Here is a 15,188-nt window from a genome sequence, read left to right as displayed (position 1 = left end):
CCTCATTAAGTTGGTTCCTGTGTTCCTGTGACATATTTCCATCTTTCATTGACATTTCTTTACTTTTTGACACAAAAAGGTGTCCCAGGTGCAAGTTTCCCTGTCTTAATCCTGGAATCAGCTATTTCTCCAAAGAGGCTGACTCTTTTGAAGTGGAGGATGGTGCTGTATTGACAAACCAAGATCTGGGAGTTTAGTGTGTTGAGATTCTTGATTGGGTACCATTGCTTCTAGGCCTTCTCAGTAGACAGAGCTAGGAAATAATACATATCTAAATATGTACACACATCACCACACACATATTTATGTACTGTCTATAACTATTTGTGTGTACATATATATTATAAAACCATGACTTCATACTGATAAATGCCACTTCCAACCTAGCACTTCACTTTTCTTTCTAATCTTACCCCATCCATGTTTGTAAATATGTTACCTAGCAGTGAGAAGTTTGGCTCCTGTTATTCTCAATATGTTTACTTATTTGCTCAATCAGTTTACTTTAGCTCATTGTAGCAATCTCCGAACTACTCTAGTTTTTTCATTTATTTATTATATCATAGGTAATCAGTACTTATTTTCTCATACAAAGATGTTCCACGCTCATCTTATATTTTTCTGCCTCCAGCTCTGGAACTTACCTTTTCTGCAGAGACCCCTGGTTTCCTTTGATTTAAAATTATATTTACAAACCAAGATCTGGTACTAGATATGCTCATTATTACTACTAAGGGTGTATACATACAAATCCATATCTATTTCTATTTTTTAAAATATTATTAGGCTGGTTGTGGTGACTCATGCCCATAATCCCAACACTTTGCGAGGCTGAGGCAGGACGATTGCTTGAGGCCAGTTCAAGCTGGGAGCCAGGCTTGGTGTCTCACACCTGCAATCCCAGCACTTTGGTAAGCCAAGGTGGGCAGATCACTTGAGCCCAGAAGTTCGAGACCAGCCTGGGCAACATGGAGAAACCTCACCTCTACAAAAAATACAAAAAAATTAACCAGGTGTGGTGGTGCGTGCCTGTAGTCCCTGCTCCTTGAGAGGCTGAGGTGGGAGTATTACCTGAGCATGAAAAGTTGAGGCTGCAGTGAGCCGTGATCACGCCACTGCACTCCAGCCTGGGGAACAGAATGAGACCCTGTCTCTCAAAAAAAAAAAAAAAAAAAATAGTCGGGCGTGGTGGCTCACGCCTGTAATCCCAACACTTTGGGAGGCTGAGGTGGGTGGATCACCTGAGGTCAGGAGTTTGAGACCAGCCTGGCCAACATGGTGAAACCCTGTCTCTAGTAATAATACAAAAATTAGCCGGGTGTGGTGGTCGACACCTGTAATCCCAGCTGCTTGGGAGGCTGAAGCAGGAGAATTGCTTGAACCCGGGAGGTGGAGGTTGCAGTGAGCTGAGATCGTGCCACTGCACTCCAGCCTGGGTAACAGAGTGAGACCCTGTCTCAAAAATAATTAATTTTAAAAATGAAAAAATATATACATCTAGGTTTGTGTAAGGATGCTTTACGATACTCGCACAATGACAAGATCACCTAACCCTGTGTTTCTCAGAACTTACCCCCATTGTTAAGTGACTGAAATTCTACTGATTGTGTATACAGTAGCTTACTTCAGAATTCCTCGTGTTCTGTTCAGTGCTTTAGATTGCTTTCACATATGCTTTAATGGGAATCTTTGTGCATTGTCCCTTTTTCTGTAGTTAGGGTTATTTAGTCTGATTTTCATTAGAAGGATAGTAGTCTAGGTCATTATCAAGAAACCACTGTACTTTGTTTTCATCTGATTGTTAATACATTACTTTGGGTCTTTGATGTTTATTTATTTAGGCCTTCTTAGATGTTCAGTAAGGCATATAGTGGATTATACTGAGATCAGTTGACATGTAAGTTGAGCTTAACCCTATTCTTCTCTCTAGGATGTTTTAGAAGAATGTATGTCTCTTCCCAAGCTATCTTCTTATTCTGGATGGGTGGTAGAGCACGTCCTATCCCATATGCAGGAGAACCAACCTCTCTCTGAGACTTCGCCATCCTCTACGTCAGCTTCAGCCCTAGATCAACCCTCATTTGTTCCCAAATCTCCTGACGCAAGCTCTGCCTTTTCCCCAGCCTCCCCTGCAACACCAAATGGAACCAAGGTAAGGTTGTGATCAGCTTAAGACAAAAGACATGGTGGCTGCAAAGTCAAAATGTTTAATATTGTCATATGACAGTGACCGTACCCTAGGGGAAATAATGATTGCTCATTGTTGTAGCTGTTTGTAGAGACAATGTTGACAGCACCATTCAGTGTTCTCTTTAGACAGATCCAGAGGGAGAAAAATCCCCTCTATTCTTAGTACCGAGAATAGCATAACTAATTTCATGAGCAATTGGATTTTTTTTTTTCTGATGAACGCTGCATCTGTTTAACTGATATGGTCTCCCTTTTTGTGTTATCTGCTGGAAGAAGGCTTAGAGTGAAATGTATACCTTCTCTTTAAGTTTACATGCCTTCTCTCATTGGTTCTATGGGAGATTTTACCCTATTCCTGGCTCTGTTTTGTCCCTGCCTCTGTTTTTTTGTTATTTCTCCCACTTAAAAATGCTAAACTGGGGCCATTTCCTCTCAGAAGACCCCTCTCTCTCACTAGAGAGAGAGCTATTTTCCTTTCTCTTTCTCTTGCCTATTAAACCTCCACTCCTAAACTCAAAAAAAAAAAAAAAAAAAGTTAAATTGGACCCAACACAGTGGCTCATGTCCATAATTCCAGTGCTTTGGAAGGCCAAGACGAGGATTGCTTGAGCCCAGGAGTTCAAGACCAGCCTGGGCAACATAGTGAGACCTTGTCTCTCCAAAACACTTAAAAATTGGCTAGGCATGGTGGCTCGAGCTTGTAGTCCTAGCTACTTGGGACGTTGAGATGGGAGGATCACTTGAGCCCAGAAGTTTGAGACTACAGTGAGCTGTGATCAAGCCATTAACATTCCAGCCTAGGCAACAGAGTGAGTCCCTATCTCAAAAAAAAGTTAAATTTTGGAAGTTTTTTAAAATTACTTTTTATATACTTCTAGAGGTAGTTTGTGTATATACAAATATACGTGAACATATCTTCTTCTTCACCCTCCCTTTTTTTTGAGCTGAGGTCTGTCTCTGTCAACCAGGATGGACTGCAGTGGCATGAATATGGCTCACTGCAGCCTCCACCTCCCAGGCTCAATCCACCCTCCTGTCTCAGCCTCCCGAATAGCTGGGACTGCGTGTGGACACCACCATACTTGGCTATTTTCTTTTTCTTTTTTTTTTTTTGAGACGGAGTCTTGCTCTGTCCCCCAGGCTGGAGTGCAGTGACGCAATTTCAGCTCACTGCAACCTCCGCCTCCCGGCTTCAAGCGATTCTCCCACCTCAGCCTCCTGAGTGGCTGGGATTACAGGCACCCACTATCACGCCCAGCTTATGTTTGTATTTTTAGTGGAGATGGTGTTTCACCATATTGGCCTGGCTGTTCTCAAACTCTGATCTTATGATCTGCCCACCTCGGCCTCCCAAAGTGCTGGGATTACAGGTGTGAACCACCACACCCAGGCTTTTTTTTTTTTTTTTTTTTTAAGATGGAGTCTAGCTCTGTCACCCAGGCTGGAGTACAGTGGCATGGTCTCGGCTTACTGCAACCTTTGCCTTCTGGGTTCAAGCGGTTCTTCTGCCTCAGCCTCCCAAGTAGCTGGGATTACAGGTGTGTGCCACCATGCCTGGCTAATTTTTGTATTCTTAGTAGAGACAGGATTTTGCCATGTTGTCCAGTCTGGTCTCAAACTACTGACCTCAGATGATCTACCCACCTCGGCCTCCAAAAGTGCTGGGATTACAGTTGTGAGCCACTGTGCCTGGCCAGTTTTGTTTTTTTTTTTTTTTTTTTTTTACATAGAAAGTGTATTTTTTTTCTATCTAGTAGTTCATCTTTTAAAATATTAGTCTTTAAAAAATATTCTTTGTGGCCAGGTGTGGTGGCTCACACGTGTAATTCCAGCACTTTGGGAGGCTGAGGCAGGTGGATCACTTGAGATCAGTAGTTCGAGAGCAGCTTGACCACGGTGAAACCCTGTCTCTACTAAAAATACAAAATTAGCTGGGCGTCGTGGCGCACGCCTGTAATCCCATCTACTTGGGAGGCTGAGGCACTAGAATTGCTTGAACCCGGGAGACGGAGGTTGCAGTGAGCTGAGATCATGCCTTTGCACTCTAGCCTGGGTAACGGAGCAAGACTCAGTCTCAAAATATATGTATATATAGAGACTGAGTAAATAATAACAACAAAATAAATAATATATATATTATAAATATAAATAAATATATATATACTTATGTTTATTTTGTTGTTGTTGTTGTTGTTGCCAGAAAAGGTCTGGGTACTTTAAAATATATATTTTTAGCAACTGAACATCTTAAGGAAAAAAATGAACCTCCACCTAAATGTCATACCTTATATAAAAATTAACTTGGCTGGGCGCAGTGGCTCACGCCTGTAATCCCAGCACTTTGGGAGGCCAAGGCGGGTGGATCACTAGGTCAGGAGATCGAGACCATTCTGGCTAACATGGTCAAACCCCTTCTCTACTAAAAATAAAAAAAAAAAATTAGGCAGGTGAGTTGGCGGGCACCTGTAGTCCCAGCTACTCAGGAGGCTGAGGCAGCAGAATGATGTGAACGCGGGAGGCAGAGCTTGCAGTGAGCTGAGATTGCGCCACTGCACACCAGCCTGGGCGACAGAGCAAGACTCCATCTCAAAAAAAAAAAAAAAATTAAAAATTACATTAAGTCATGGACTTAAATGTAAAAAAAAAACTGTAAGCCTTTTAGAACTAAAACATAACCAGAATCTAGGGCTGGGTGAAGATTTATTTCTTTATTTATTTTTGAGACGAAGTCTCGTTCTTGTCCCCCAGGCTGGAGTGCAATGGTGCAATCTCGGCTTAATGCAGCCTCCGCCTCCCGGGTTCAAGTGATTCTCCTGCCTCAGCCTCCCGAGTAGCTGGGATTATAGGCACCTGCCACCACGCCCGGCTAATTTTTGTACTTTCAGTAGAGACGGGGTTTCACCATGTTGACCAGGCTGGTCTCGAACTCCTGTTCTCAGGTGATCTGCCCGACTTGGCCTCCCAAAGTTCTGGGATTACAGGCGTGAGCCACCGGGCCCGGCCTGGGTGAAGATTTATTTATTTAACATTCCTGAATTAGCAGAACTGTAGAGAAGAATAGCTTAGAGATGAGGGATGGGGGAGGAAGTGGTGAGGCTATAAATATAGGTGTGACATGGGGGGGTTGGTGGTGATAGAACAGCTTTGTATCTTGAGTGTGGTGGTGTTTACATGAATCTACATGTGATAAAATTACATAGAACTATGCATAAGCACAAATGAATGCCTTTAAAACTGGTGAAATCTGAATAAGCTCTGTGGATTGTACCAATATCAATTTACTGGTTTTGTTATTTTATTGTATTTGTGAAATCTGAATAAGCTCTGTGGATTGTACCAATATCAATTTACTGGTTTTGTTATTTTATTGTATTTATGAAAGACATTACTATTGGGGGAAACTGGGTGAAAAGTACATGCGACCTTCCTGTATGTATTTTTGCAACTTTCTGTGAACATTAATTATTTAAAAATTAAAAATTTTAAAAAGTATTTTTATGAGCAGCTTCTTGGCAACAGATTCTGATCTGATCCTGCCAATATTGTGGCGTGCCCTCAGGTGGGCCTCTTTTCCTCAGTGGACTTCAGTGTCTTTATCTGTAAAACTCATTCTGGACCAAATTGCTGAGGTCTTTTTTTTTTTTAATATGGAGTTTCGCTTTTGTCGCCCAGGCTGGAGTGCAATGGTGTGATCTCGACTCACTGCAACCCCAGGTTCAAGTGATTCTCCTGCCTCAGCCTCTTGAGTAGCTGGGATTACAGGCACGCACCACCATGCCTGGCTAATTTTGTATTTTTGGTAGAGACGGGGTTTCACCATGTTGGTCAGGCTAGGCGACCTCAGGTGATCCACCCGCCTTGGCCTCCCAACATGCTGGGATTACAGGCATGAGCCACCGTGCCCAGCCCGAGGTTATTTTCACGTATAAAATTCCGTAATTTTTGGAGCCACTGCGCCTGGCCTAATAAATTATTAAATGGTTTTATGTAATGGATTGTCACATTATTTAGGAATTTTTGGTATTTACGTAAGAAAAACCCAGTTTGGCTTAAGGGACTGAGGGAAGTATTAATTAGTTCATATAACTAGGAAGTCTAGGAGTGCATTTGGAATCACTTAGATCTAGGAACATCTACATTCTGCATCTTTCTGCTTGACATTATTTATTATTATTTTTCAAACATCTCCCCCACATAGGATTGATTATTTTTGACTCAATCTAGTGTCCCAAACATGGGGCTTTGCCTCTCCATTTCTCAGTTATTGGTTTCATTGTTGAGATAGACTAGGCGGCAAGATGGCTACTGGTAGCCCTGGACTCAACATCTTAGGTTAGCATTCCCAGATAGCTTCATCAGAAAAGTTCAAAGATATCCATGTCAGGTGTATTAATGAAAATAAAAAAGCTGGGTGTGGAATCCCAGCACTTTGGGAGGCCAAGGCAGGTGGAACATTTGAGCTCAGGCATTCGAGACTAGCCTGCGCAACATGGGGAAACTCCATATTTACAAAAAAATTACCTGAACATGATGGCTCATGCCTACGGTCCCAGCTACTCAGAAGGCTGAGGTAGGAGGATCCTTGATCCTGGAAGGTCACGGCTGCAGTGAGCCTAGATAGCACAACTGTATGCCAGCACGGGTGATAGAGTAAGACCCTGTCTCAAAAAAAAAAAAAAGAAAGAAAAAAGGCGGGGTGCGGTGGCTCACGCCTGTAATCCCAGCACTTTGGAAGGCCAAGGCGGCTGGATCACGAGGTCAAGAGATCAAGACCATCCTGGCTAACATGGTGAAACACCATCTCTACTAAAAATACAAAAAAAATTATCCTGGCGTGGTGGAGGGTTCCTGTAGTCCCAGCTACTTGGGAGGCTGAGGCAGGAGAATGGCGTGAACCCGGGAGGCAGAGCTTGCAGTGAGCCGAGATTGCGCTACTGCACTCCAGCCTGGGCAACAGAGTGAGACTCCATCTCAAAAAAAAAAAAGAAAAAGAAAAAAAATAGGCCAGGTACAGTGGCTCATGCCTGTAACTATAGCACTTTGGGAGGCTGAGGTAGGAGGCTTGCCTGAGACTAGGAGTTTGGGACCAGCCTGGGCAACATGACAAAACCCTGTCTCTACAAAAAAATACAAAAATTAGCCAGGTGTGGTGGCGTGCGCCAGTGGTCCCAGCTACTTGTGAGACTGAGGCAGGAGGATCAGTTGAAGCTGGAAGTCCAGGCTGTAATGATCCGTGATCACGCCACTATACTCCAGCCTGGGAAACAGAGCGAGATCTTGTTTCAAAAAAAAAAAAAAACTTAGAAAAGTTCCAAGATGAACTCTGGCCTTCAGGTCATATTTTTCATTCCTCAAGTCCATACTGGGTGTAGGAGGATAGAAGACTTTTTTTTTTTTTTTTTTTTTTTTGAGACAGAGTCTCTGTAGCCCAGGCTAGAGTGCAGTCATACGATCTCTGTGCACTGCAAGCTTCACCTCCCGGGTTCACGCCATTCTCCCGCCTCAGCCTCCCGAGTAGCTGGGACTACAGGCGCCCGCCACCATGCCTAGGCACGTGCCACCATGCCCGGCTAACTTGTGTATGTTTGGTAGAGACAGAGTATGTCTTGTGTATGTTTAGTAGAGACAGGTTTTAGTAGAGACAGGGTATGTCTTGTGTATGTTTAGTAGAGACAGGGTTTCACCATGTTGGTCAGGATAGTCTCAAACTCCAGACCTCGTGATCCGCCTACCACAGCCTCCCAAAGTGCTGGGGAAAAAGGTGCCTGGCCTTTTTTTTGAGATAGAGTCTTGCTCTGTCGCCCAGGCTGGAGTGCAGTGGCGCGATCTCAGCTCACTACAGCCTCTGCCTCCTGGGTTCAAGGGATTCTCCTGCCTTAGCCTCCTTAGTAGCTGGGATTATAGGTGCGTGCCACCACGCCTGGCTAATTTTTGTATTTTTAGTAGGGACGGGGTTTCACCATGTTGGTCAGGATGGTCTCGAACTCCTGACTTTGTGATCCGCCCACCTCTGCCTCCCAAAGTACTGGGATTACAGGCGTGAGCCACCACACCCGGCCTGAGTATAGAGTACTTTGATAGCCAGCTTTCTCCTGAAGCCAGGAGGGTGGAGGCTTAGGGATGTAGGTTGGGGATACTCCATCCAAAGCATCCCAGGACAAATGGACACTGATCCGAAGAAAGGGGAAACATTTTCTAGGCAGAGTAAAACAAACAAGTCAAAAAAAAACATAGAAAAACCCAAAAAATCACCCAAAGTAACAAACATCAATTTATTAAAGAAAACAATTAGAACAAAGTCAATGTCATTCATGAAAAGCACACTAGTTCTGACCTAAATTTTTTTTTTGCTCTTGTTATTGGTGGTTGTTCATAAGTTGGGATGTGGTCTTTGTCTAGAAGAGATAACACCAACTTTACCATATTAAAAACTTAATTATTTTTCCATTTTCTGCTCATATAGGGCAAAGATGAGTCCCAGCACACAGAATCTATGGTACTTCCGTCCTCACGGGGGATCAAAGTGGAAGGCTGCGTCCGAATGTACGAACTGGTACACAGAATGAAAGGAACAGTAAGTGAACCCATGAAGGAAGGCAGCCTTGATCCTGTGAGCCACATTTAACTGCAGTTCCCCAGGGCGTAGGAATGGGCACTGTATGCTACTCATCCTTCCCACCTACTGTTTAGTTTGGGGGGTAGTGTAATAGAGGTCAGGAGTGAGTGCTCTGAAGTGAAGTCTGGTTTCAGATCCTGGCTGTTACATTTTACATGTGACTTTGGGAAAATTACTTAGCCTTTTCTGGCTTCCATTTACTTCTCCAAAATTTGGAAATGGTCTGGGATTGTTAGATAAGCTTATTCTGAGAAGATGGGTCCTTAGCCTCTTTTTTTTTTTTTTTTTTTTTGAGATGGAGTTTTTGCTCTTGTTGCCCAGGCTGGACTGGACTACAATGGCGTAATCTTGGCTCACTGCAACCTCCACCTCCCAGGTTCAAGTGATTCTCCTGCCTCAGCCTCCCAAGTAACTAGGATTACAGGCTCGTGCCACCACACCCAGCTACTTTATTTTCTATTTACTAGAGACGGGGTTTCACTATGTTGGTCAGGCTGGTCTCGAACTCCTGACCTCAGGTGATCCACCTGCCTCAGCCTCCCAAAGTGCTGGGATTACAGGCATGAGCCACCATGCCCAGTCAGGACCTTAGCCTCTTGAAAAAATAGCAGCACTATTTTAATTAATTTATTTGATTGTATTTTGTTTTTGTTTTTGAGACGGAGTCTTGCTCTGTTGCCGAGGCTGTAGTACAGTGGCACCATCTCGGCTCACCGCAAGCTCCGCCTCCCAGGTTCATGCTATTCTCCTGCCTCAGCCTCCCAAGTAGCTGGGACTACAGGTGCCTGTCACCACGCCCAGCTAATTTTTTGTATTTTTAGTGGAGACAGGGTTTCGCCGTGTTAGCCAGGATGGTCTTGATCTTCTGACCTCGTGATCTGCCCACCTCGGCCTCCCAGAGTGCTGGGATTACAGGCATGAGCTACCGTGCCTGGCCTGTTTTTTGTTTTTGTTTTTTTGAGACAGAGTCTTGCTGTTGTCAGCCCGGGCTGGAGTGCAGTGGTGCAATCTTGGCTCACTGCAACCTCCGCCTCCTGGGTTCCAGCAATTCTCCTGCCTGAGCCTCCCAAGTAGCTGAGATTACAGGCGCCTGCCACCACGCCCGGCTAATTTTTAGTAGAGACAGGGTCTAATTTTAGTAGAGACAGGGTTTCACCGTGTTGGCCAGGCTGGTCTCAAACTCCTGACCTCAGGTGATCCACCCACCTCAGCCTCCCAAAGTGCTGGGATTACAGGCATAAGCCACTGCGCCCAGCATGTATTTTTTTTTAATTAGGAAAGCAATGCATGATCTTGTAAAAATGTTTCAGAGTACAGGAATTTAGAAAATGAAAGTCTTGGCCAGGCGCGGAGGCTCATGCCCGTAATCCCAGCACTTTGGGAGGGTGAGGCAGGTGGATCACCTGAGATAAGGAGTTCCAGACTGGCCTGGCCAACATGGCGAAACCCCATCTCTACTAAAAATACAAAAATTAGCCGGGCGTGGTGGCGCATGCCTATAATACCAGTTACTCGGGAGGCTGAGGCAGGAGAATCACTTGAACCCGGGAGGCAGAGGTGGCAGTGAGCCAAGATTGTGCCACTGCACTCCAGCCTGGGCAGCAGAGCAATACTTTATCTCAAAAAAAAAAAAGAAAAAGAAAATGAAAGTCTTCTAGCATCTTGCCTTATTGGTCATTGAGTCAATAAATATTCGCTGAGCACCTATGTGCTAGATGCTGTTCTAGGTCTAGATAAAACAGTAAACATTATAGACATAGAGCTTATATTGTGGTGGGAAGAGACAGAAGTAAACAAGAGAAATAAGTAAAATATTTGGAACATTGTTGTAATCTGGGTGAAAGATGGTGGTTGCTTAGAGTAGGGTGGTAGCAATGGAGATGGTGAGAAACAACTAATTCTGCATATCAGAGTTGTTTTAATTCAAAGATTTATTTCCTGCATCTTTGGAAATTTTTCCCCTTGATTAGTTCACCTCTCCATTGCCTAAGTTAATCCTCTATATGTCCTATTCTTTCTTTCATTTTCCTTTTGTCTTATTGTTTTGTTTTCTAGAAGATTTCTATATTTTATTCTCCACCTGTTGATTGAAAAAATACATATGTATTTATTATGTCTAATTTTCATGAGTTTTTTTGTATTCTCCACTTCTTCCTTTTTCAGAGCATCTTATTCTCATTTCTTATCATATTCAGAGCTCTTTTTCAGATTCACTTGTGTTCCTTGATATACATGTTCTTCTGGATTCATTATTTTTTATTTGTTCATCTTGATCCCTTTTAGGATATAGAGATTCCTCAGTTATCTAAAGATCCTTATTGCTAGTAATCAGATCAGAGATTCAAGGGGAATAATCAGAAACAAGGTTATTAAGCTTTAGGACTTCCTAAGTGCCAGCATATTGTTTTGGAATACTAGTTCCCATACTGATTAGCTGTTTCTGGACAGTTTATTCATTTTCTTAAAAAAGAGCCACGTGCCTGGCCTATTTTTTTTTTTTCCATATTCTATTAGTCACGGTAGTCATAAAGTCCACTCAGGTTGAAGTAGAGGGTATGGAAGGACTGTCAGACAATTTGCAGATCTGTTTTAAAATCATTACAGCACAGGGCCGGGCCTGTTGGCTCACACCTGTAATCCCAGCACTTTCCGAGGCCGAGGCAGGCAGATCACTTGAGGTCAGGAGTTTGACACCAGCCTGGCCAACACAGTAAAACCCTGTCTCTACTAAAAATACAAAAATTAGGCAGGCATAGTGGTGCACGCCTGTAATCCCAGCTACTCAGGAGGCTGAGGCTGGACAATCACTCGAACCTGGGAGGTGGAGGTTGCAGTGAGCCAAAATCGCACCACTGTACTCCAGCCTGGGCGACAGAGTTGAGACTCCGTCTCTAAAAAATAAAAAATAAAAATAAGATAGCTGGACATGGTGGCTTGCACTGGTAATCCCAGCACTTTAGGAGGCCGTGGTGGATGGATCACGAGGTCGGGAGTTCAAGACCAGCCTGGCCAATATAGTGAAACCCCATCTCTACTAAAAATACAAAAATTAGCCAGGCATGGTGGCAGGCACCTGTAGTCCCAGCTACTTGGGAGGCTGAGGGAGGAGAATCGCTTGAACCCAGGAGGCGGAGTTTGCAGTGAGCCAAGATTGCACCACTACACTCCAGCCTGGGCGACAGAGCGAGACTCCAAAAAAAAAAAAAAAGCCAGGCACTGTTGCGGGAAGTCAGGGACCCCAAACGGAGGGACTGGCTGAAGCCATGGCAGAAGAACATGGATTGTGAAGATTTCATGGACATTTATTAGTTCCCCAAATTAATACTTTTATAATTTCTTATGCCTGTCTTTACTGAATCTCTAAACATAAATTGTGAAGATTTCCTGGACACTTATCACTTCCCCAGTCAATACCCTTGTGATTTCCTATGCCTGTCTTTACTTTAATCTCTTAATCCTGTCAGCTGAGGAGGATGTATGTCGCCTCAGGACCCTGTGATAATTGCATTAACTGCACAAATTGTAGAGCATGTGTGTTTGAACAATATGAAATCTGGGCACCTTGAAAAAAGAACAGGATAACAGCAATGTTTAGGAAACAAGAGAGATAACCTTAAACTCTGACCGCCGGTGAGCTGGGCAGAACAAAGCCATATTTCTCTTCTTTCAAAAGCAAATGGGAGAAATATCGCTGAATTCTTTTTCTCAGCAAGGAACATCCCTGGGAAGGAGAATACGCACCTAGGGGTAGGTCTATAGATGGCCCCCTGCATGTGGCCGTCTTTTATGGTCTGTAGACTGTAGGGGTGACATAGACCCCAGTCTCCCATAGCGCTCCCAGGCTTATTAGGAAGAAGAAATTCCTGCCTAATAAATTTTGGTCAGTCCAGTTGCTCTCAAAACCCTGTCTCCTGATAAGATGTTATCAATGACAATGGTGCCTGAAACTTCATTAGCAATTTTAATTTTGCCCTGGTCCTGTGGTCCTGTGATCTTGCCCTGCCTCCATTTGCCTTGTGATATTCTATTACCTTGTGAAGTACTTGATGTCTGTGACTCACACCCTATTCGTATACTCCCTCCCCATTTGAAACTCCCTAATAAAAACTTGCTGGTTTTACGGCTTGTGGGGCATCACAGAACCTACCGACATGTGATGTCTCCCCCGGATGCCCAGCTTTAAAATTTCTCTCTTTTGTACTCTGTCCCTTTATTTTTCAAGCTGGCCAATGCTTAGGGAAAATAGAAAAGAACCTACATGACTATTGGGACAGGTTCCCCAATAGGGCACCCGTGGCTTACACCTGTAATCCCAGCACTTTGGGAGGCTGAGGCGGGAGGATCACAAGGTCAAGAGATCGAGACCATCCTGGCCAACACTATGAAACCCCGTCTCTACTAAAAATACAAAAATTAGCTGGGCGTGGTGGCACATGCCTGTAATCCCAGCTACTTGGGAGGCTGAGGCAGGAGAATCGCTTGAACCCGGGAGGCGGAGGTTGCAGTGAGCCGAGATCGTGCCAGTGCACTCCAGCCTGGGTGACAGTGCGAGACTGTGTCGCCAAAAAAAAAAAAAAAAATATATATATATATATATATACACACACACACACACACACACGTATATATATATGTGTGTGTATATATATGTATATATGTGTATATGTATGTATATATGTGTATATATGTATATATGTGTATATATGTATATATGTGTATATATGTGTATATATGTATATATATGTATATATATAAAAAATACAATAAAATCATTATAGCACAAATGCTTGGCTCTTGGCTGTTTTGATCTAATGACTAGGGGAAGACAGCAAGAGTTGACTGTTTTGTCTACAAACATTCAGCCAGTAGCTCCGTTTTCAGCCCGATGAGGCCCACCTATATGAGTCGTGGCATTTCCCAGTCTTGAGACTCTGCAGTTTGGCTGGTAGATTGGCTTTCTGCTCCCGTGAGGCATCGTCTGCTTCCCACACACATCGTGTGTGTGTGTGTGTGTGTATCCTTGGGTTTTCTCAGCTCTGCTCTATCATTTATTGCTTCTCCACTATTTTTTTTTTTTAAAGACAGGGTCTCGCTCCGTTGCTCGGGCTGGAATACAGTGGTGCAATCACCGCTCCTTGCAGCCTTGACCTCCTGGGTTCAGGCATTCCTCCTACCTCAGCTCTTTCTGCTTTCTAAATAACTGGGACTGCAGGTGTGCACCACCACAGCCAGATAATTTTTAAATTTTTGATAGAGACGGGGGTCTCTCTGTTGCCCAGGCTGGTCTCGAACTCCTGGGCTCAAGTGATCCTCCCGCTTTGGCCTCCTCAAGTGCTGGGATTACAGATCTCAGCCAGTTCACCTGGCTACTTCTCCACTGACTGTTTTCCAGAAGTATGTAGAAGATTTTTCCCTGCTGGTGACGTCTCTCATGCTCTATGTGGTGTTATGTCTTTTTTTTCTTTCCAATTCTCACTTTAACAGAGTCCCAGAGGAGAGGACATATATGCTTGTTTAGTTTGCCTTCTTTCGCTGGAAGCTTTAAAATAAGTTTTAAGACTGGGTACAGTTGGCTCATGCCTATAATCCCAGCAGTTTGGGAGGCCAAAGTGGGAGGATAGCTTGAGATCGGGAGCTCTAGACCATCCTGGGCAATATAGTGAGACCCTGACTCTATAAAAAATTTAAAAATTAGCCCCGTGTGGTAGTGGACACCTTTAGTCCCAGCTACTCAGGTGGCTGCGTTGGGATGATCCCTTGAGCTCAGGAGTTCAAGGCTGCCGTGAGCTATAATTGTGCCACTGCACTCTAGCCTACATGACAGGGTGAGACCCTGTCTCAAAAATAAACAAACAAAATAAAATATAATTATGTTTTAAAATAAAATAACATAATGTCTTAACAATAGATTTTGACATATCTCCATGCTAGCTGGCATCTCGTCATCTTTAAGGGCTGCATAGTATTCTGCAGTATGACTGTACTATAATACGTGTCGTCATTCCCTAGTTAAGTGGTTTTAAATGTATTGCTGTTATCAACAGGGCTCCAGTGAGCATTCTTGTATGTATATCTTTGCACACACATACAAGCATTTCCTCAGGATAAATTCCTGAAATGGAACAAGCGTCAAAGGATATAGACACCTCAAATTTTGATAGTTAAAATGTCAAATTGCCTTTAACCATATGTGAGTACTCTCATGAAATGATAAATTCAATATCTGATACCCTTAGGTACTAAGGAAAAGGACTTTCCTTAGTGGAGGTCCAGGAGAAAATCTTCGAGGCAGAGATTAACAAAATCAGTGAGATAGGAATGTGTATAGCTTGTTTGTGGAATTAGAATGAGGATTTCCATAAATTACCAATGAACCCCATAA

At 43.6% G+C, this 15,188-nt stretch overlaps 1 protein-coding gene across 1 annotated transcript in view; it reads left to right on the top strand.

Annotated features, from left to right (window-relative positions):
• GLE1 (GLE1 RNA export mediator) overlaps window positions 1–15,188 on the top strand; it is a 37,285-nt gene that overhangs the window by 1,824 nt on the left and 20,273 nt on the right. Inside the window, exons 2-3 of the mRNA XM_001159347.6 lie at window positions 1,931–2,152; window positions 8,654–8,764. Coding sequence (XP_001159347.1) covers window positions 1,931–2,152; window positions 8,654–8,764 — 333 coding nt within the window. The remainder of the gene's footprint in view (window positions 1–1,930; window positions 2,153–8,653; window positions 8,765–15,188) is intronic.

This window comes from Pan troglodytes, chromosome 11 (genome assembly GCF_028858775.2).
Source record: "Pan troglodytes isolate AG18354 chromosome 11, NHGRI_mPanTro3-v2.0_pri, whole genome shotgun sequence".
NCBI lineage: Eukaryota > Metazoa > Chordata > Mammalia > Primates > Hominidae > Pan > Pan troglodytes.
The sequence above is the reverse complement of the archived record's forward strand: the minus strand, read 5'-3'. Positions and strand labels throughout refer to the sequence as shown.